Source organism: Pseudopodoces humilis, chromosome 2, assembly GCF_049639895.1.
Source record: "Pseudopodoces humilis isolate 2021_Gansu_Grassland_sample_001 chromosome 2, ASM4963989v1, whole genome shotgun sequence".
Taxonomy (NCBI): Eukaryota; Metazoa; Chordata; class Aves; order Passeriformes; family Paridae; genus Pseudopodoces; species Pseudopodoces humilis.
In genome coordinates this window covers 32991573-33014536 of record NC_142201.1, presented here as the reverse complement: position 1 = coordinate 33014536, position 22964 = coordinate 32991573, and the positions used below count along the sequence as shown (strand labels likewise).

At 38.0% G+C, this 22964-nt stretch overlaps 2 protein-coding genes across 5 annotated transcripts in view; one reads left to right on the top strand and one right to left on the bottom strand.

Moving 5' to 3' along the window:
* Window positions 1-13468, top strand: part of PPP2R3B (protein phosphatase 2 regulatory subunit B''beta) — a 43347-nt gene extending 29879 nt beyond the window's left edge. For both annotated transcript variants that reach the window (XM_014258989.2, XM_005516500.3), the window contains 9 exons: window positions 132-206; window positions 3810-3896; window positions 4320-4476; window positions 5827-5875; window positions 6987-7076; window positions 7781-7956; window positions 10739-10857; window positions 10943-11049; window positions 12278-13468. In XM_014258989.2, coding sequence (XP_014114464.1) covers window positions 132-206; window positions 3810-3896; window positions 4320-4476; window positions 5827-5875; window positions 6987-7076; window positions 7781-7956; window positions 10739-10857; window positions 10943-11049; window positions 12278-12422 — 1005 coding nt within the window. In that variant the 3' untranslated portion in view covers window positions 12423-13468. The remainder of the gene's footprint in view (window positions 1-131; window positions 207-3809; window positions 3897-4319; window positions 4477-5826; window positions 5876-6986; window positions 7077-7780; window positions 7957-10738; window positions 10858-10942; window positions 11050-12277) is intronic.
* A 276-nt stretch (window positions 13469-13744) lies between these two features.
* LOC102113412 (cohesin subunit SA-2-like) overlaps window positions 13745-22964 on the bottom strand; it is a 59110-nt gene continuing 49890 nt past the window's right edge. For all 3 annotated transcript variants that reach the window (XM_088051643.1, XM_014252209.2, XM_088051644.1), the window contains 4 exons: window positions 20082-20272; window positions 18820-18994; window positions 17757-17844; window positions 13745-15703 (listed from right to left, as the gene is read on the bottom strand). In XM_088051643.1, coding sequence (XP_087907769.1) covers window positions 15695-15703; window positions 17757-17844; window positions 18820-18994; window positions 20082-20272 — 463 coding nt within the window. In that variant the 3' untranslated portion in view covers window positions 13745-15694. The remainder of the gene's footprint in view (window positions 15704-17756; window positions 17845-18819; window positions 18995-20081; window positions 20273-22964) is intronic.

Here is a 22964-nt window from a genome sequence, read left to right as displayed (position 1 = left end):
AGGTGATTTGGGTTGTTAATTTGAACTGTTCTGGTTAAGGAAGCAGGTGTGCTATTCTTTGCTAATTGTCTTATATGGTCACTAATGAATACTCCTTGGGATATTATTCAATTTTTTTTTTTTTTTTGTAGGATGTGGTGAACAGTCATCCAGGCCTTTCATTTTTAAAAGAAGCATCTGAATTCCATTCTCGGTATATTACAACAGTAAGTGATTTGTATCTGGAAAAGCTATTTTTTGGTTAACTGAGAAAATCAAAATTAAGATTAGTCAATATGTCTGAGCAACTTTATCCCTTGGGAAGAGTAGAGTTAGAGTAGGCTGTCAGTCTTCATTTCTACACAACTAGAAATCTTGTGGAAAAAGAGTCTTTCTTAAGCATGATAGTTCTTCTTAACATTTGTAAGGAATTGCTGAATTTAATACTAATAAGAGAAGCAGTGAGTTGTAATAGTGTTGGATAAGTTAACGAACATTAAATGGAAGAGCAGGCTGTTATCTGAAACACTTGACTGTGGCTGTAGACTGCATTCATTAGAATCCTGACCTTAGTCTGGGATTAATTAAATGAAATCTTGAATGAAACATCTATATTAATATGATTATGTTCAGTATTAAGTGAAATAATGATAATATTGAAGCTGCTTGGCACTTTTCTCTCTGGGGACTTTTCTTCCAAGGAAGGTTTTATACATGAAAAGTTTCATTTCTGTCTTCCCAGGGTTATGTGACTGAAGTATTTGTTCTGTACCCAAGGGAAAAATCAGTGATATTAGACTCAACTGTAGACTAGACAGTCAATTCCACTGAAGTCTCGAAAGATTAAAATTCTTCAAAATGACATTCAGTTCACTTTCTTTGTGCATGTGAAAACTAGCTTAATGAATATTCTCCAACAAAAAAAAAAAAATGCAACATTGATCATCTTTTATCCATCTTATACTTTGACCCAGGTTAAAATTGTGGAAGGTTTTTTTTGAGAGCGTTTGGGTTTTGTTCGTTACATCCTTCTTACAGAGACTTGCTGGCCTATCAAGTCTGTCCTGCTGCATTAGGTTTTGCTTCTTGTTATAATGATTACCTGAGCTCACAGGACCTTCTTGTCAGTTGTGATTGAAGGAATTATTCTGCCTGTGAGTTGTTTTCTTTCTTAATGGATTCTTGGTTATATCAAAGCCTGCTCTGTTTAAAATTGTGAAAGCTTGCTGCCTGTCCTGAAGAACGGTAGGAAAGAAAAGGTCCTGCCATTTCCAGTTACTTTTCTTTGGAGGAACAGCTTATTTGAGTAGGTCTGAGTCTAGCAATATTGAATAAATTAGTATGAAAGTATTTTATTAATAAAATTTAGTGTAGTCTTCACTAGAAACTGGTGTTTAATCAAAAGATTGCTGTTGAATCAGAAAGTAAGCTAGTATGAAAATATCAACATTTGGAATGCCATTCTGCAGATTAAGAAATGGCAGAAGCACTCTGCCTTTTTCTTGCTATATTTTAGGATGGCATAACTGTTCACAGAATCACAGAATATTCTGAGTTGGAAGGAACCCAAAAGGATTCAAGTCTAACTCTTAAGTGAATGGTCCATACAGGGATCAAACCCACAACTTTGACATTATTTGCACCATGCTTTGATCAACTGAGCTTGTTACAGTCTTCTAAAATTCTGTCCTGCAAGTTATTAATGATAAGAATAGATTATTTTACCTATGATGAAAGAAGCCATTCATACCTGTATTCAGTTAGCTTAACCTTGCTACATGAAGTTTTGTCTGAAGGATACCTCCAGTTGCAAACCAGTGAGCCATTCTTCTGCTGGCTTTTTGTATACGCCTACCTATATGTATGTGTATATGCATATACATTGCATACATCTCTTTAGCACACATGTAAGCCAAGAAAGCAATCTGTTCTGTCTGCAAAGATATGGTATAGGTTTGATGGTCAGTCTAGTGGTCAGATTAGTTACATAAGGCCAAGACAGAGCTGAAATAAGTTAAAAATGTTTGCTGTGACAAATGAGGTACTACGTTTATTCTGCCAGGATGTTAGGTGCATACCTGAATGATGAGTTCTTGAAATAATAGTCTCTGTATTGCACCATTTCTTCTCCCTTCTGAGAAAGCACTCTGCAGAATAGTAAAGGCAATTCTCTGACAATTTGCTTATAGTCTGCATCAGTTGGCTTTAGAGAACAGTTTAAGTCTGTTCCTAGTTGTCTTTACCAAACATTCAATTTTGTTTTTATTTTTAGACCAGTTAAATGTATAACAGATGAGATAATGACATGCAGATGGATTAAGTTGCAAAGCTAAGGCAAAAACCTTTTTAGAAAAAAGTGCTTTGTAGTATAAGCCAAAAATGGGCCTTCCTTGAACTCACAATTGGAATTAAGTTAATTAAGTTTCAGAAGCAGGATAATCTATTCTTCTGTCTAGAGTCATTGAACCAGCTGTTCTTGTTTGAAGTAAGCACTGAGGAGCTTGCTGCTCTACAGTTTAAGCTTTCTTTCAAAATTTCATCAGTACATTACTCTTCTATTTGTAATTTAAAAATGATTGGTAAGTTGAAACTATTGATTTACTGCAATTAAAGTCTGAAGTGATAAAAGCTTAGCTTGTAGTTGGGAGGACATATTAATTGCAGGAAAGGGGTTCCTAAAGAGATGGAGATTTTAGTTAGTAACGGCTTTCTTACAAATGAAACACTACACATGCAATACTGAGTCTTGCCAATTAGCAGGTATAATCAATCACCACTTATTGAGCAGTTATTGTTCATAATATTTTTAGGCTTTTTTGTCTGGCTTTTTTGTTGTTTTGGGGGGGTGTTTGTTTGGTTTGATTTTATTTTTTTTTTTGTTTAGTGGTGAATGACTGACTTGAAATGTACATCTGGTTGTCTTAAGTCAAACTAATCGAGGAGAATACTGAATTCAGTTAAGTAGCAGAAAAATCATATTTTCAAGTCTTTAGTTTGTAAACTAAACCCAAGAAAATTATACCGAATGCATGAGTTGTCCAAAGTAGCCATAGAACCATTAGTTTGGAGAAGACCTGTAAGATCATTGAGTTGATGTACATGTAAAAAAGAGTGTTGGATACTCAACTGGATGCATTTGTTTCTGTTTCCAGTATCAGTTATGGCACTTGTTATTGTTGGTTTGTTTGTTTTGATTTGGTTTGGGTTTTTTTGTTCTTCACTTGGAAAATATTAATGTACTACATCTAATGCTATTAACAGGGGATTTTTTTCCAAGGAACTTCCAAATAGAATGAAGTTAAATGGGGAAAAACATTCTCTCTGCACCTGCAGGAAGTATTTGCCAGATGTAGATTTGTTGGTTTGTAGACTTCAGAAATAGCATCTGCTGTACTCTGATCCTTAAATAGTCCCAATTCTATTTCTGTAAATTCAGTTATGAAGTAAAACAGTCTTATAGCAAATGCAGGTCTTTAAATGTGAAGTAATAAGATACTTTAATAGGTTCATTTGATTATATCCTTTAGATGTGAAAGACTTGAGGTAGTGAAATCACCAATATGCATATTTTGGATAACATATGAGCGTTCTGCAACATTACTGGATGAGATATAGCTACTGGAGCATTGGAATAAAACTGATCTAGATGAGTTTAGATGTAGAAAGAGTGGATAATATGACAAATGAGAAATTCTAGCTAATGAGAACAATAGAAGTAGAGGAAAGATGGAGCTCTCTAATGCAGCTCTACTAAGACATCTTTGAGAAATATTTGGATGGATATTTAATTACCACAGCTAAAGCTTCTTTCCATTTTCTCTTTCTTGCAGGTCATACAGAGAATATTTTATACAGTAAATAGGTCCTGGTCTGGGAAAATAACTTGTAATGAGCTCAGGAAAAGCAACTTTTTGCAGGTACATAATACCTAAAATTTTGTGAGACAGATATTTCTAGTTTAAAACTAAAAATAAGTTTAAAATTTAAGTTTTAAAACTGCATTAACTAAAGGCTTAAAGGAGTAACATAAATAGAATTTCTTACTTTTCCAAGAAGTAATGAAGACCCAATTGCATTAATTCTCATACATTAGAATATGTTTAAATGTAATTTTTTATATCTAGAGCTGTATACATGTAAATGTGTGTAGCAGAAGTTGGTCCAATCTACTCAGTCTTCAGTTTCACTGTCACACTGTATGGTGTGCATTGTCCCTGAAAACAAAAATTGTTCCACTGAAATAGCATTAGATACTAACTTGGTTATGAGAACTCAGATCATTCAACAAATAAATGTCTTACAAACTCTTTAATATGTTCTGTTTATCCTTCTGATAATAGAATGTGGCATTATTGGAAGAAGAAGCTGATATTAACCAGCTGACAGAGTACTTCTCATATGAACATTTTTATGTTATCTATTGCAAATTTTGGGAGCTGGATACAGACCATGACCTCTATATTGATCGGAAGGATTTAGCTCGACATAATGATTATGGTATGACAAACGAAGCATCTTTGTTTACATGTATTAAATGACCTGTAAACTTTGAGTTGAGGAAATGGTTTGATGCCAAGGCTGGTTTCTGTTGCTGTAGCTGGTCCTGCTGACTCAGTGAACTAAAGCAGGACAAGTTATCTGTGATGCTACTTTGCATCTATGAATACCACATTCGAGGAAAGTTCTGAATTTGAACTCTGATCTTGACAGAGAAGTAGAAGAAATATCTCTTAAGTGTTGGTGTATTTAAATTGTTTTATTTAGCAATTTTGGATTGCTAAACACAATCGATTTTACTGATATTATTCAAGTAGCATTATTTTATGGCAAGGTATAGAAAGAGTAGAAAAGGCAAACATACCTTCAGGTACTTGGCTTATTTTGGAGTTTTGCTAACTCAGCTGTAGTGTGTTTTGGTTTAATACTATTTAGCACTAGTTAGCAGGTTTACATTTGCTGAATATATAATATGCAATGACCATGACTCTGTAATCGTGCACACTTGTTCCTATTTTAAATATTCTTGTATCTTGTATGGAACTGTTTGGGCTCTTTTTAGGTGCCTCGTGTCCATCTTAACAGTGTTCCTTTCAGGACCAGAAAGCTTACTTAAGCACAAAGTGATTATGGAGTATTATCCCACGTTAAAAAGGATAAACACAATTCTGATTGCTTCTGAAAATTTGCCTGCTAAAGTTTGACTATGCTTAAGACAGTGAGAAAGGAAAACTGCTTTCATTTGTGTGGCTGCTCTATTAAGTTAGTACATTTTAGAAAGCAAGCACAACTAATACAGTGCCACCTGTAATTTAATTTTGCAAATTATTAAGGATAAATTGAATATCCTTTACAAAGGTAGTGCTCAGTTCAGACATGTCTCTAAAATCCCTGAAATGGTTTCAAAATAGAAACATGGGTCAAAACCATGTCAAAAATAGACCCCTGTCAGAATCAGAAAGGTATGTTTATTATGTATGATCGTGCCAGTTCTGGTTTGACTCTTTGCCAATGTCATGTAAAACTTAATGCCAATGGAAAATATGATTTACATGTCAAATAACTGGGAAATGCAGTTTTATTAATCAGCCAATTTTATTACCTGTATTACAATTTTATTATTATTTCTGCATTAAGTTCGAATTCAAAGCTGGGTGGTTTTAGCTTTGCTTTGGGGAATTTCTGTTAAGTGATCCTCTCTAAAAGGACTCAAAGGGATTAATGAGAACTGCACTTGATCTTTCTCACTGATCTGTGTATATAAGAGTTCCAGTAAACTCTTCAACAACACAATATAAAGCAAGCAATAACTTGCATAGAGTTGACACTGTTTCAAACTTTTCTTCACAGCAATTTCAACTAGGATGATAGAGCGCATCTTCTCAGGAGCAGTAACAAGGTACTTATTTTGTATGCTGATCTAAATCAAATTTAATTTTTGCTTGTTAAATGGTGTGGTATTCCAAGGGTACAAGATAGCTCCCCTCACAAAGGAGCAGTAATACTAAATTTCAAGATTTAGTATTGTAGTTTAAACTCTAGTAGTACTGGAGAGGTCTTGGAACCTTTGGCACAGTTCAAGTTCTTCACTCTCTTTACCCATATGAACACTGGCCACTGGATATTGTATGACTTAGCAGGACTGGAAATGAAGAAAGAAGAAATGTTATCATCATTCTTTTTCCATCCTTCAAACCTGCAAAATGTCCAAGGAGAATTGAGCTTTTAAGTACTAATTGTAAAATCAATGCTTATTGCATCAATAAACTTACAAAAATGCCTCCAGTTGAGTTAATTCAGACTTTTGACAGTTACTCTTCATTTCTCCCCTTGGGATTGACTTCCTCTTTTGTATTTATGGCATTTTATTAACTTTTGAAAGGTTTCCTAGCACAGTATCTGAGATGGAAGGCATCTTGATAAACAGAAATAAAAGCTGAAATGAGAGATTTACCAGGCATACGTCTAGAGCTTACTCCTTTATCTGAGTCTCTTGGGCAAGACAAAACATATACCATATTTTCCCAAACATCTTGAAGATAAAACAGCAAAAAATGAATTTCATTATTGAAATGTAGTATGTCTAGGAACTTCCGATCTGACTTTTTACTAGACAGGTTGACTATGTGCAACTTATTTGGTTGCTGCAGTTATGAGAGTAGAAACAGACAATTATGTTCTTGCCATGGACACTTCCTGGATATTTCTATTTCATTTTTACCTTCATGTTTCCATTCAAAAACTTTTAGCTACTGGAGTTCTGTAAAGCTTTTAAGTTCTCATCACTTCTACTTGAACAAAAATTCTAAAAAGCATATGTACTTGTATATAATATATCATCAAAAATTATTCAAGATGGCTCTTCCGTTAACAATTAAACACCTTATGAACGCTGGATCGTTTAGGAGTAAATAGTTAATACCAACAAGGAAAACAATCCTTAATTTTGGTTAGTAAAAGCTAGGTGTTCTAAAATGAATTTTCTATCTTTTTCCTCATTGGCCTTCAAGAGGAAGAAAAGCACAAAAAGATGGGAAGATTAGCTACGCTGATTTCGTCTGGTTTTTGATATCTGAAGAGGACAAGAAAACACCAACTAGGTAAGAATTAGTTTGTTTCAGCAGAAATAAAAACTGACTTTGTTTTTCCAGCCTTTAAATGGGGACCACTGGTGAACAGCTGCAACTCTAATGGAAGAAGCTAGACTATGAAAACATGAGTAGAAAACTTGCCCAGTTCTTTGCACCATCCTTGTTTATCAGTGTCTCCTGTTGTTGTAGCTGTAGAAGTCTACTTTAGTGATTTTTTAAGAGGCTAATTCAGTGTTATTGTTTCATAAGTTGTGGTCTATTTCACTGTTTCATAGTGGTCTATTTATGAACAGGGACATATTTTATGGATGTTGCAGCTGTTTCATGATGCCAGTAACTTTGGGAAGCTGTGCAGCTACTATTAACTGTATGGTACTGATATGTGATCATGTGATATGTCACTAGCTTGTTCAATATGGGAACATACCCAAAATATTGAAATTTTCATGTACAATTCAATTTTTCATTGTCTCCCTTGATTTATTTTTATGTAAAACTGTCTTCTCCTTACCACTAACAAATGTGTTTTCAAATGCATTAATGGATGGCATAGCAAATACCAGCAAGTCTTATCACAGTAAGTGGTGTTTAATGACTTTCCATGGATTAGTGGAATGTGCTCTTAAGTCTAGTTTTTCCTTTGAGAAAGTCAACATGAATTCTTGAAATTCTGTAGTAAGTTTGTCTCTTTGCTGTTAATGACTGAATTTCAGCATTGAATACTGGTTCCGCTGCATGGATCTTGATGGGGATGGTGCTTTGTCTATGTATGAATTGGAATATTTTTATGAAGAACAGTGCCAAAAATTAGATAACATGGCCATAGAACCTTTGCCATTTGAAGACTGTCTGTGCCAGATGCTGGATCTTGTAAAGCCACAACATGAAGGTAATTAACGCCTTTTCCATCTCTAACTTGTGTTTCCCTGGATTTAGGAGTTAGTGCAGCCTTAAGAGCACTTGGTTGGTCATACAAATAAAATGCCTTGAGGTTGTCTTTTCACTGAAGTCTGTTAAAGATTAATAATTGATCAGTCTTCCAACAGCAGGCAGGCATTCTTTCCATACTAAAATGTAATATGCTGCTTTAAAATTCCTTGTCAGCTTTCATTTTGTGCTTGTAGCAACATTTAGTCTTAAGTAAAACCTTGTCACTATCTAGCTGAGGTGAGGCTCTCAGGAAACCTCTTGATGGTTCGCTCATTTCTCACCTCTTCCAGTGCTCATTCAATTGAGTTTCTCTGGAGGGAACCGTTTCAAAACAGTGTTTGTCTCTTAGACCTCTTAAACTTATTTTACATTAGAAGCCTAAGCTGCCCTTAGGAAATGCATGACAAGAGGCTTAAAATTAACAGAAAAATAAACTGTTCTGAGTTTTTGGGTATTTTTTACACCCATCTGAACTTTTCTAGAGCTGCATTCTACTCTCCTGCATTTGACATTGTATCATCTTTAGGTGATGAAACTTCAGTTTACATTTTACACCTGAAAAAATATTAAGAAGTGAGCATCATGTTCTATACAATTATGATTAGACAATCAATTAGTAAGTTGTGCTTACTTTCTTTCTAGTATTAAGATTATTTAAATTACAAGAAGCTTAATTTTTTTTAAAGACACTTGTCATTTATTGAGATGTGATTTTTTTGCATGCTGAGAGAATTGAAATGGCTGAAAACTAGAATGTAAAGCTTGATATTCTTATTTAAACAAGTTAAAATGGATTTTCTTAGTGAAAATACATCTCTAAATGCAGATAAAAAAATTGTAAAACAAAAAGGAATATTAAGTGTGAATCATCTGAAAGCTCCATTCCTAGTATCAGTGGAATGAAGTCTTAGACCAACATTGTGTTATGCCTGGGGGCTAGGGGGCATTTAAAATGAAGTGAGGCAAGCTCTGAGAAGCACATTTCTGTTATATGGTTGCTCACAATCCTGAGCTCAGTAGTTCCCTTCCAGACTACTATTATTATTTTGAAAATCATTCATAATAATATTTCTGTTCTGCACTTAAAACAAAACAAGATTGATGTATCTCCTCTATGTCATAAGGATGATAAAAGAAGGCTACCAAACACAGCCAAGATGAGTTATTCAGGGTAACAAGAATGAAAGCCAGTTGAGAAGAGTCAATATTTTATTTTTTTTTGTAAAAAAGATGGATTAAGAAAAAATATTCCGGTTTTCTATAACAAAACTAGCAGCATAAACTCATGTTTCACTTTTTGAAGCAAAAGAAGACACTTTCATAAAGTTATGCCTAAACTGTGATATCGTTTCTATAGAATGCTCTTTGTACAAAAAAAGCAAACTTTAATTTTTGGAGACCTGAATTAATTACTTAAATTTTACTCCTGTTTTGTTGGTGTTTGAGAGACAATGGTAGACATCTACATGAGTGTTAAGTGTCTAAGCTCCCATAAATGCAATAAATGGAAACTGGAGAGCATATCAATGAACCAAATATAGGAGTCTTACTTAAACTGGGAGCTTATGTAACTAGGATTCAAATCATTTGCTTGGTTGTGGAGAGCTGCTGCCACTTGAGATGGCGTAGTGCATCAGACATCTGTGTGGGTCTGACAGATAGGGCACAGGTGCCACAGGGCATTTGTGTCGTTCTGGAGCACCAGCTAAAAGCCAGGCAGAACACACCAGGGCCCTTCATGACAGATGCAAGTGTGGCAACCATGTACAAATGGAATTTGGATTTTGCTTCCCTGTGATGTCCTTGAGCTACACTTCGTTAGAGGCTCGGAAAGTATGCTGAGGAAATACTGAGTTCCAAGTCTGGCTTTTATCGAACTCTTCCAGAATATCTTCAGTTAATTCCTATTTGATTAACAATGGAAGACTGTCTGTATTCCAGGTGAATCAATAAAGGAGAGTTTTAAGGATAGTCATCTGTCTTCCCTTGTGTACCTCATATTTTTTAGCCTTTCTGCAGAAGCTTCAATATTCAGCTTTGAAATAAGGTAACATTTCTGAGCAACCTGACAAATACTTCTAATGCTTAACACATCCATCGATTTGAGTCTTTAAAGTATCACACTATAAAAATCAAACAAAACACCTCTGAGCATTTAGCTTTCCTCTCAGGCAGTAAATATTGATCAGACTGGACAAGTGTGGCAATCTTGACTCTATGAAAAATTCATCTGTATGAAGCATAGTCATACACTGTCATCTCTGTCATATATTTGTCTGCTCAAGTCAGGGGAGAGGGCTGCTGCCATAGGACATTCCTACCTGCTACCCAAGCACTCCTTGGGAAGGAATGGCTAACTCACTGGAGACTTTTATCTGTTGAGGAAGCTTAAACTAATACCTTAAATGATTTTTAATAGCTAAGGGAGGTAAGACAGCATCTCACTCCAACACACTGACAGGCTGTGGGATATGACAACCACAGCAAGGAAAAAATCTGAACCATTTATAAGTTTTGTACACTTTGAAGGACACATCTCTAGGTATGCATTTCATCTGTTTGCATCTCTCCCATTGCTTTGAGGATCAGTGACAAATGTTGAGCAATGATGATTGATGATTGAAGATTGAAGATTGAGTAATTTAATGATAATGTACCTTTTGATTCCTCTACTTTTGAGAAAGGGTAACTTCAGCTCTAATAATTTTATCTCTAATCTTATCTCATAATCTTCTTTACAGGAAAAATTACTCTGCATGATTTAAAGCAATGTAAGTTGACAAATGTGTTCTTTGATACTTTTTTCAACATTGAAAAATACCTTGACCATGAACAGAAGGATCAGTTTTCTATGTTGCGGGTGAGTATGAAGCTTTAGAAGTCTTTACAGCTATGGGCTTAGCAATTAATACTGTTTTGTGTAACATGTAACATGATTTGTTTAGGATGGTGAAGGTGAAAGTCAAGAGGTCTCTGACTGGGAGAAATATGCTGCTGAAGAATATGATATCTTGGTAGCAGAAGAGGCAGCAAGTGACCAGTGGAATGACGGGTAAGAATGCAGCAGGACCATTTATATGAATCCTCTACTGAAGTAGAGCCTCACCACCACTATCCTTCATTTAAAAAACACATCCTTCTCAAAAATATGTAATTATTGGTGTATGAGACTACCAAGTATACATGTGAGAGCCAAAACTCTTATTCTAGAATATGCATCTTTACAAGCTCTTGTTTGTAAATTTGTGACTTGGTGAATTGAACTTCCAGATGACTTTTGCTTTCTGTTTAAATCAGTGGTGAACTCATGGGAAAAACCTAAGGTCCTGCTCTATTTTAGTGTTCAGAGTGGATTCTTAGTATTTAACTCTTCTTTGCCCTATGTCTTTCTCTGAAAGAACAACTGATGAGCACATAATGCTTTTATAAATCAATTTTAAATAACAAGAACTGCAGTATCTAAAGCTCATTGTCTGCACAGTCCTGTTAAGTAGATGAAAAAAAACATGTGATGAAATTAAATAGTGGTTGGGAATATATGCATGACTTGAGTCACCCTAACCCAGGAAATGGTCAGTTTTTTAATCTGCTACCATCTCCATAGAGACTTTGTGGGATATTTTAAAAGCTATGAATTATAGATTGATCCCACCTAAAGTGTTGAAGCTAACCTTTTTTAAATACCAGCCTTCACTGGCTTGAATTAGTTAAACTTATATTTCATTATCCATCTATTCATCTGCATCAGCAGCAGGTGGTTATCAATATTTCTGGGTTAACAGCTGGGTTCTGCTTTCAGCATCTGCTCTTAAAAGCATGGTTGCTATTGCTTCCTGGTGCTCATGCACATGGCAGTAAGACCCTCAGTCCAGTATTCCTTCTCTTTTATCATACCTACTGCAGCTGCATTTCATTCTTCCTAACTAAGCCTCACTTCAGCTTTCTTGAAAAGAACTTGAGATGTTTCTGGCAAGTACTTAAAGTCTTGCATTTGACCATTTCTAGCTTATGAGTACTCCACTGGAGCTGTGTGTCAGTATGTGCTTTGAAACTTTTCAGTAGAGCTGCATTTCATACTGGAGAGTTTGGCATGCAATAGGAGAGTAAGCTAACTTAAATTCAGGGAATTATTACAGAACCCTGGTGCTGTTCTGATTATCTTTATTACAAAATACTGGAAAGTATGTTCTTCCTGTATCTGGCATGTTAGTGTTCCAATACTTAGGCACTCCCTGGCATAGTTAGACTCTTTCACTTTATTTTTTTTTGTCTGCTTCTAGGTATGAAGCAGAACTGAATCCTGTAGACCATCAGAAGGCCAGTGTTCTAAAGTACCAAATGGAGAAAAGACCATTTTTTGAAATGCCTTCCCATCTGGCTGATGTAGACTTGGATGAATATGACTATGATGAGGATTTTGAGTAGAGGTTACTTATGGTCAGCACTTGCAGAAGAGAAGGGACAGTCTGCAGCAGGTCTGCTACACACTGATACATTTCAGTGAGGTTTGTTTCCAGGAAGTCAGCTTAGTTTTGTGCTAAAAATACCTAATCATTACACTACCTTTTAAGTAAAAGAAGTGCATTTATATGGAATGATGAGATTTTTGTATTTATTCAATAGTTTATCGTTTGTAAAATAGATTAAAATATTTATTTACAGATGTTGCATAATTCCTTTTTGGAAGAATAACAATATTTGACTTAAGAGAAAAGTAATCTACTGCTTTTAAGAGAACTGTATAATTCTCTTGAAGCTGATGTGTGGTGCACTGACCATCTCCATCTCACCTGTGAACAGGTATTTCTGTCCTGGTTTGGGAGGTAAGGACACAATTTACACCTGCAATGTGCTCATGCTCATAGACAGCCCTCTTTTAGGTTTTATGCCTTGGCAAGGAAGAGACATGACAATGAGTGTGCAGTTCAGTGCTCATTTACAAGCAGAGTTTTGTTTGACAAGCTGTGCATATTAGAATACACTAAAGTGAGCACCCAAGATAAGTTGTTTTTCTTCTCTGTGTAGTCCTTGTTTGCCCCAACTTCAATTTTGCATGCCCTTTTAAACTGTCTTTTTGTTGATGTTCATCATAAAAAGATTATTTAACAGTGAAGTCTGAGTGTTCATACTTGATCCAAAATGGTTGTGTTAATTCATGCAGAAGGAACCAATTTTTTTTTTAAATCCTTTGTATAAATGTTACTTGATCAGTGATGTGCACTAATTTGTTGTGGGCATTCAGTGCTTTTGTCTGTCCTCCCCTTTGCTTGTTTGCTATTGACACATTCCATGGATATTCATCAGTGTCACAGCAGCTTGAAATTGTTGCCTCACTCTTAACTGTTAAACAGGTTTTGTTGGGGAAAAAATGTACAAAAAGATGTAAGTTATTTTTCTGGTTGCAGTGTAGATCTTTTAAAATGTTTAAAAAACATGTTTGTATTTTCAAATAAAGATTTTCATACATGTAATTTAACAGTTCTAATTTTTACATACTGCACACAATTTATGTCTTACTATTAAAGAACCATTCACCATAGGATAGGTTACATAGGTATGCAGTCTGATTGGGTAATTACAACAAGCTGCATATTCAAAGCAGACAGCCTCTATCAGGTTTTCCTTCATCCAAAAGAAAGTACTTGCTGAGCAGCTGGGAAAAACCTGTTGTGCTCAACTCCTCACACCAGCTCCTGCAGAAACCTACACTCCTACACAAGAAACTCATTGCTGAAGTGCTGGTGAAGTAATTTTAATACCATTTGAAGGATTTTGGTTTATTATTCCAGTTATAATAGAGACTCACCAGTGTCACATTTCTCTAGGATTGGCTGGATACCTTTCACTAACTGCCCACTTTGGTTTGGGGCTTTTAAACAGTAAAGATAGAGCATTTCTGTTAAGCTCTTTTCCCTCAGGGACAGGATGACCAACTGCCTTTCCAGAGGATGAGCCTGAACATCTGATGTTTCCTACCCTAAAACCCTTCTTAAGAAGGGGGCATGTAAGTGGGCAGTGAACAGCCACAGACTTTCCCAGCATGCAGTGACACATCTGTCACACAGCACTATGGTGCAGAGTCGATCTCTTCTGCAGAACCTATAGCTGTTGACACTTTGTATTTAATGAACTACTTGTTCAAGCCTGCACTCTATTATACCTGTGCTAAGTCCCTTCTTTCCTAAGTAGAACATACCATCCTCTTACTGTAGAAGTCCTTTTTCTTAAAATACATGAGCTTATGAGGATTACTGGACCTTGCCTCTGCAGGGTAATTCCCATCCCCAGCCCATTGTTACAAAAATTAAAGTATCCATATGCTTGATGTAGTTCCAGGTATAACTATTCTCCTAGTCAAGCTGTATTTTGCCTACCTGGTGAGTGCTTAAGCCTAGATCCACAAATCATGCACAGCTGGATGAGGGAAACATCAGTCGCCAATCCAGGTAGGGGCAGTTATTGATGGAATCATAGGGAAACCTGAGAGCCACATGATGTGGGGAGTGGTACCTCCCCTGTGTCAGCCTGCACACACAACTCTGCACGAGGAAAATCATGGATTCACTGTGGCCACTTCAGTGTAACCAATACCTGAGCAACAGTCATGGCTTTCAATTCCATCTTCATCTCCATGCTCAGCCTGTGGAATAACACAACAAATGCAAAGGCCAGCACACATTACTGCCATTCTTTCTCCAGAGATGGTGTGGGAGTATCACTTACACATTCTGTAGCAATAGTTCTGTAGTTTATTTTACACAGTTACAATCCAAAATATATATATATATATATTAAAAATAAAGCTGCTATGATTACTTCAATGTACAATTCCAGGTAGCAGTGAGAAGGGTCAGGGAAAGCAGCCTGCACTCCCCAGCCTATTGCCACTGCAACACCCTTGCGTGAAGATAATTTCCAAATTCTTAGTGCAAAAATCCCCTATTTTTGAATGGCCATATTTGCAGTCTATTTACATTGTCTTTCCAGGGTTTTTCCAAGTAAACACCACACGATCACTGTACGAAGGACTTCTTCCAGAGGAAAATAGTCAGCTGGTCCACTGTTTCTTTGTTACTTTGAAGCCTTGACACAAGTTCCCCAGGAACGTGTCCTGATGTTTATAGACCTCTAAGCAATGGAATTCAGAAGTACTTTCAGATGATTGATTGATGCAGGTTTTCCATTTTACAGGCAGGAAATGGCACTTGCCATCACCCAGCAGGTCCCAGTGTTCACAGTTGGGCTCCTTTCTCCCCTGCACCACGTGCAAGGAAACACACAGATCTCAAACAGTAAAGAACATGGCCAGCAGAGCACTGCCCCCACATGCTTCAAACAAGCTTGTCTCACCTGTTTCACAGTGTCTTTGATTCAGTGTTTGTCAATACCCTGATTCTAATCCCCCAGCTGCAAGCTTTTCCAAGGCAGCATCAAGGATCAGGATGCAGCTGAGTAATGATGCTCAGAAGGCCCAACCCTAGAACTGCAGCAGCCACATCAGTAACACCCACAACCAGCAATGGTGAGAAATCAACCATAGTGCTACAAACTGGTTCTGGGTGGATGCCCATGGGCACAGAGACATCTTGATCCATGTCTCCTGCCACCTCAGTTGATGCTCTCACACCACATTGACAAGTTAAATGATTTGCAGGAAAAACATAGCGTGTGCTTCACTTCTGTTCATCCTCAGTGTCTTAACTGTCCTACATCACAAGAAAAAAGAGATTAAGTCAGTCCTCTACTATGACTCCATGTAAGAGCCCATAAGGAATCTCAGTAACAGTGTAGCATCTAACCATTAAGCCAGTTCTTATAAAAAACTACAGCTTCCAGAAAAGGAAAGAAGCATTTCCATGCCCCAAAAAGCCGAGAAAAGGTACTACAGGAAAAGGCACCATGATGCATAAGTAGTGCAATTTCTTATGGCTCTGATCTTTGTCCATGGAGTTAAATTCTTCTATTATCTATCTTCAGTAGGAGCTGTTTCAAGTAAGTGGGCCAAACGCTACATTTTAACATGCATATGACTGAAAGAAAAGATAGTAGTCCCTTTTTTCTCCTTCTAGTCTTCTTTAAAAAATAAAAGCCCACCATATGTTAAAAAAACATTGGCTGGGCTTTACAGCGAAAACTCATTTAAATAAGACAAAAATCATGTGAAGTCTGAATGTGGTTGTTAGATCCCAGATAACCAGAGTCGCAGGAAATAAAGGGGTTGCCTGACTAACTGCAAAAATACTGTCTGCCAAACACTGAGTCATGTTCTGAAGTGCAGAGAGCAGGGGAAAATACAGGAGAAAAATTTGAAGGAACTGCTCAGCACCCTGTAGTGGCTGACACAGAAACCTTTAGGGGGCAGAAGGGTTGTGATTGGCTGCAGCACAGGAAAAATCATGGCCTTTCTTTCCCCCCCTTTCTTTGTACAATCATTCCACAAGCCCCTGATGTACAACATCCTCTCTGAGCCCTTGCACTCCACTGGCCCAAAGTGATGCCTTAAATTTTAGCTTTCATATTTTTCAGATTCTGTACTGCATTAGTATGTAACTGAACTTTATATATATATATATAAAAATACATATATATATATATATATAAATATATATATATAAAGTGTTCCCAAGTTCTCTTCACGGTGTAGTTAGACAAAACAATTCTTTTCCAGCTGAGAACCAAGGACGGTCTTGCAGCTTCAGGCCCAAAGAAGTATAAACAATGGCAAATTGAGGAGACCAATCTGGGAGGATGGGGCTTTATAACCTGAAGCTGTAATTGGACAATTAACCCCAATCTGTAAATGGACCCAAACTTATAAAAGTGTGAAAACACATGACCCATCATCCATCTTGGGTGTAGCCACGGCCAGGCTCTTGTACTGCCTAAGGCGTATCCTTTGAAGGCCTTTTTAATAAATACCTACTTCATTCTTTTAACTCTGTCTAGCCTCTGTTCTAGGTAGCCTCTCAAGGCGTCAATTTTTGGCAACTCCACTGGGACAGCAAGGCATCTGGAACTAGGGCTGAAAGTGCTTCCCTGCTGAAAGAATCCAGTCCAGGGTCGAGCTGAAACCCAGGCAGACAGCTGCAGCTCTGCCAAACTTGGATCCCAAAGGCAATCAGTGCCCAGGAGACAAGCCCCTGGCTATGCTGGTTGCCACTCCAAGCCCACAATGTTCTCATGCTTCCCTTCAAATTCCCGGATTGTTCAGGGACAATTTAATCTGCCCAACAGCCTTGACTGTTAAAGGGCAAGTAACATGGGATACTGCAGCAAGAGCCCAGGGCTGTCCAGTGATCAGACACATTCCAAGTCTTTCAATCCAAAGAGCACAATGCAGACACCATTTCTGAAGCAGATACTCCCTGCAGGCCACGCAGCAGTGCCATCTCTGCAATGTGTCAGTAACACGAAGCAACTGCAGCAAATGGCTCTTAATAAAGAATCTTCACAGCATTGGAAAAAAGAAAAGGGATCCTCCTCCTTAATGCATCCTAAGTGACATTCAATCCTTATGAATGACCTAAGGATGTCTAGATGCTACAATGAGGATTGCCTCTAAAATGTAGATCAAGCTGAAGGACAAAACTACAGTTGCAGCTGGAAAGGGAAGAGGGCATCCCCCCTTTTCTCGTCCTGAAAAGGGCCATAAAAGAGCAACCACATTTGCTGCTACATAGCTACCCAGGAGACTCTGACCTGACATTCACCCACCTCAACTACAGCTGTCCTCAGAGCTGGAAAACCAGACAGATTTACCTGGTCTGTACCAACGACATCAAGATCTTCAATTGTGTCTTCTGCTGGACCCTCCTCGGAGACATCTTCTGTCTTAATCTCGTCTTTGCTGGAAATGAAAAACAAACAAAATAGCTAAGTCTTGAGAAATGTCATAACAGAGGCTGCACATGGCACAAGTGTGCTTAAGGCAGTGTATTTCACATAGTAAGATCTGCTGCTGACATCCATATAAGGTAGCTTAAAGTTACTGGCCCAGAATTTCCCAGTATGAAACAGGTTATGCTCTGAGGAATTTTCAATAAAACAGTTCAGAAACAAAACACTGATTTAAACAGGGACTACCTTCATGTTTAAAAATTTTTTGCTCTATTTTACTTATATTCACCAGGTCCATTTAACAGGTGTCCCAAAACCTGGAAAAGTATGCATTTTCCCAGGATTTGTGTTTCACCTTTTAACCTACTAATAGGAAATGGCACCTAAGACCTCAATAAATTAACTAAATTAAAGAAAAATACTTCAACTGAGAACTTTGATTGCTCAGAAATAGACTCCAGACTCCTTACTTCTGCAACACCTCTCTCACATCCAAGTTGTGTGGGGTTTCACTCTGGCATGTCTGCATGCTGCACACCAATGCTTCTCTAAAAGAAAGCCACCAGGTACACAGTAGCTTATAGCAGATCTGCAGAGACAAGAATCCTCTTTCATTTTCAGAGATGCAAAAAACATTTGTTGCAGCAAACAGCTGAGAGTAACTAACACTACAGATCTCCAATCCGGACACAGGAAGTGGGACAGGGAACTTTCCTCCATCCTCATCTTTTTCTCTGCACACTTGATATTACTCCAAGAAGGCACAGAAGCCCTGTGACAGTGGCAGGAGAAAGCAGTAAATGTCGATATTGGACAAAGGAAACAAAAAACCCCAACCTGTCCTTGGGACACAGCCCATAAGAAAGACAGGAGGGGCACACACCCTTAGCTCATGACGTATTACAAAAAACAGAAGGTGGATAGAGAAACCCCAAGTGTCAATGCCAGAACAGCTGAAGGAGCTTGTAAGACATCAAACTCTCACCAGTATCTTCTACGCAGCCCTCCTGGACAAAGGAATGGCAAATGTTCCTGCAAGCGCATCTCTTGAGACTTCAGCCTCTTTCTGCTTTTCCCTGCTGCAGAGGGAAGCTGGGAAGCACACTGCTGCTCTGGGGCTTTGCTTGCTGCTTCAGTCTGACTGGTTTCAGGCAAAGACCCTGCAACAGAGAGTGAACACAGTCATTCTTCAGCCTCACCCTCAGAGGTCTTGAGGTGGACATTTCCAGTATGTTCCCCACAGCACTGAAACAATCAGGCCAAGCTTGAAAGGACATCTGGAGCAAAGCATTCCTTTATTGAAGGAGACAACTAAAAGCCACTTAAAAGAAAATCCATTTAATTTGCCCACTGGTCATTTTTGTAATCTAGATTTATGAACTTGGCCCTGGTCCATAACTGCTATCAGTACTGCTGAGTCTATATAATGCTCAAGAAAGGAGGGCCTTTGGGGACACAAAGGAACAAGCTCTCTGAAGGCAAGTCACTGAAAAGATTTATGAGAAAGAATGAGAAAGAAACTAAAGGACACTGTGGAAAAATTTCCTTTCCTCCACATACAACTGCATATGTCCATAACACTTAGCATTTTTATTAGCAATTGTTTTCATATGGCTTTATTACATTTTAACTGAGTCCCACCATATCCATGCAGTGAATGAATACTTCACTACAGATCGGCAGTCCATGAATGCTGCCAAAACCTATAGTTATATGGATGCAGCCCACCTAACTATAATTCTTTAAGGAATCCCTAGAAATTCAACAGAAAGGAAAACCCTAGATGATAATTTGGCCCAGATAATCTGGCCTAAAGATCTGAATTGACTTCTAGAAATACCTTTCCTGTCTCAACTATCTACAGGGCCTAAAGCAACAATGCCCTGAAGTTAACAATTAAAAGCAATCAACCAGTCTCAGTCGCTCAGACAAATGCTAGATATTAGTACACAGCACAATTCAGACAATCTTGAAATCTCTTCACTTGGAGTCCTCAGTACAACCTTACTGCTATTGAGTGATCAAGGGACCTTTAACAACAACAAAGCTGAAGGCAAAAACCACAGTTCAAACTGGGAAGTCCACAACATCCAGCACATCATAGTTGTGTACTGCTAATGCAAAGCATGAAATAAATTTTAGCATATGCAAATTTGCTACAGCAAAGCAAAACAGCAAATACAGCAGTTTTGCCAGACAGACAGACAAAGAAAATATAGCTGATCAAGAACTGGGAAGTTTTCATACCATTAGACAGTTTCCTTTTAAAAGAAGATGTCTTAGATGAGCCCATGGGGGGCCACCCTCCCAAACTGCCAAGGACAGAGCTCTCCTCATCTTCGTTTGCCAATAAAGAGTTTCTGTACCAGACCAAGGGCTGCCATTCATCTCCTCTGCAGGGCAGTGGCTCTGTTATGTACCTCTGTAAGTAACTGTACCTGGGACAAAAACAAAAGCAAACATGAGGAAACTCACTGTCCTTCCCTTCAATATCAGGGGCAGGTATTGCAAGAAAGGATTGGCACTTTACTCTCCAAAGGTGCAAAGAGAACTGTTGAAGAGAGGGCACTGTTTTTCTCTGAAATACCTATTTCAAATGAAAATGTCTTCAAAGCTAAAAAAAATTCAGCATTTTGTGGGCATTAGTTAGGTAGTTTTTAGCACTAGAAACAAGACAATATCCACAGAAATTACAAAATTACATCAGATTTTATAGTTTTGTGTGCAGGGAAAGTCTGCCAATTGCTGCTGCTAGTAGCAACCTGAACATAGCAGAATTCTTTGAGGATTCAGCTCTTCTGGTGACCTTTTCTGCCTCGTGGACTGCAACACAAAGGAGATCCCAGGCAAGATATGCTCCCTATGATTCAGTAGTACAGGAAACAGTACAGGTCAGGCAATGGGGGTTTTACACCATGAATGCCTGTTCTGTCAAAATTAAAAACAAGAACAACCAATTAAATCATTTTTCTCTATTACCAGCTCAAATTCATTTCTCTCACTAAAATGTCAAGTGCCTGGAAGAAACAGTTGCAGAAGCTCTGCAGTTGCAGTTGCAGAAGCTCTGCAGTTGTGACAACACATGGGATGTGGGAAACATTGTCTGAAATCCCTGTTCTGTCTGATTCAGTCCAGAGACTTGACACTGGGACTTCCTGAATGTCAGGTGAAGCTATCACCTTTCCTGAAGCAAAAAAGCCTTCTTGAAACACTCTATTTGAAAAACACGACATTTCCAACAAAGTTTTTCTGATGCATTCCTACTTAGTAACAATAAGAAGAAAACCAAAGTCTGACTCAGGATTAGAAACTGGATATTCACCACATTTCAGCTACAGTTCATCACTTTAAAATCAAGCCCAGTGTTGTTAAAACAGACCCCACCTTAGCAAATACCAGAAGTGGCAGTTTTAACGCCAGCCTGTGCAACATTTTTTTTAGGAGAGTGGCCTGGAAAATATCAGACGTTTCATTTGCTTTGCAAAACAAGAAAACCAGTGCTGAGAGGTCAGGGTAAGCACCGACTCCAAAACAATTAGAGTCCTGGACTCTGGGGGCCCCAGGGATCAAGAAACCCTGGTAATGGAATTTGTTGGTTTCAAACAAGCACATATTGTAACTACAGTTTCAGGGTCTAATCCAACTGCTATCAATGTCAATGGAAAGAGTCCTATTGATTCAGGAATCAGGCCCTTCAGGCTGCTTGCTATTCAGCAATTCATTTCTTGTGTGCATTTTGTGGCACAGAGCAATTGACAAGCCAGGTATTTTACTGCTGCAGCCTGGGCAATTACAGGGGAGAGGGTTAAAGTCCATATACTTTGATGGTGTTGAAATATAGTCCTTTCTAACAAATGCCCATATTCTGTATCTCATCTGTTACAGGTACATTCACATATGTTAGCATACAGACCTAGACATCAATCCCACGATTAATAAGAAAAATGAAAATAACCAGATGTTTGTTTCTCAAAGTTAATGTTGACCTAAAACATTCCATCCAATAATTTATGATGGAGCTAAACCTAAATATTTCTAAGAGGAAATATAATCTCCAGCCTCTGCAAGGCACTTCAGGCCTCCCAGAATAGAAACTGTTATTCCAGAAACATAGTATGAAAGTACTTGTGGATAAATTACAATTTCCCTTCTAGTGAATTTTATTGTTTCCCATTTGTTCCCAGCAGGACAGGGAAGGCCCAAAGCAGTAAGATCTGAAGTCAAGTGCATTCCCTACTAGGTTCTGTTATTTCCCACAAAACTTTTCCATGAATAACCCTACCCGAATGTATCAAGTATAAGTGATACATTCAGGAATATACTTCCAGAATATATCCTCTGATCACGGGGTTTAATACAGTCCCAGGAAAAAAATCAGGATTTAGCTTTGATCTGACACATCAACAATTAAATAGCTTCCTCTTGTTTAATTAAAAACTATTCCCAAAAGGTAAATGAAATGACAGTTTTTCAAGGATGGTTTAACAGAAAACTACTTATTGCATGGGTGTCACCACAGATACTTACAACTCTTTAAAATACAGACAACATAGACAGGGTCATACAGAAACTGTCCAAACTGGGGCCTGGAGCAGTTCCCCTATGAAGACAGCCTGAGGGAGTTGGGATTATTCAGCCTGGAGAAGAGGAGACTCTGGAGAGGACTTAGAGCACCTTCTAGTACCTAAATGGAGCTGACAAGAGAGCTGGCTGACAAGGGGGGCTTTCTATTAAGGGCATGTAGTGATAGAACAAGGCTTTAAATGGCTTTAAACTGAGCGTGAGCTTAGATTAGGTATTAGGAAGAAATTCTTGATTGTGACCATGGTGAGGCACTGGAACAGCCTTGCTCAGAGCAGTTCTGGACTCCCCATCCCTGGAAGTGTTCAAGGCCAGGCTGGATGAGGCTTTGAGCAACCTGGTCTAGTAGAAAGTGTTCCTCCCTGTGGCAGCGGGGTTGGGACTAGATGATCCTTGAGGTCCTATGAATTCTATGAAAACAAATTTTAGTAGCAGATCTCAAAGATTCTCATCTGAGAAAAATGCAAGAATAGCAAATTAAATTATCCGTACCCATAGATTATCCACTTTAGGTTTCTCAGGGTCTGTAATCTGTGTGTGTTGACTATT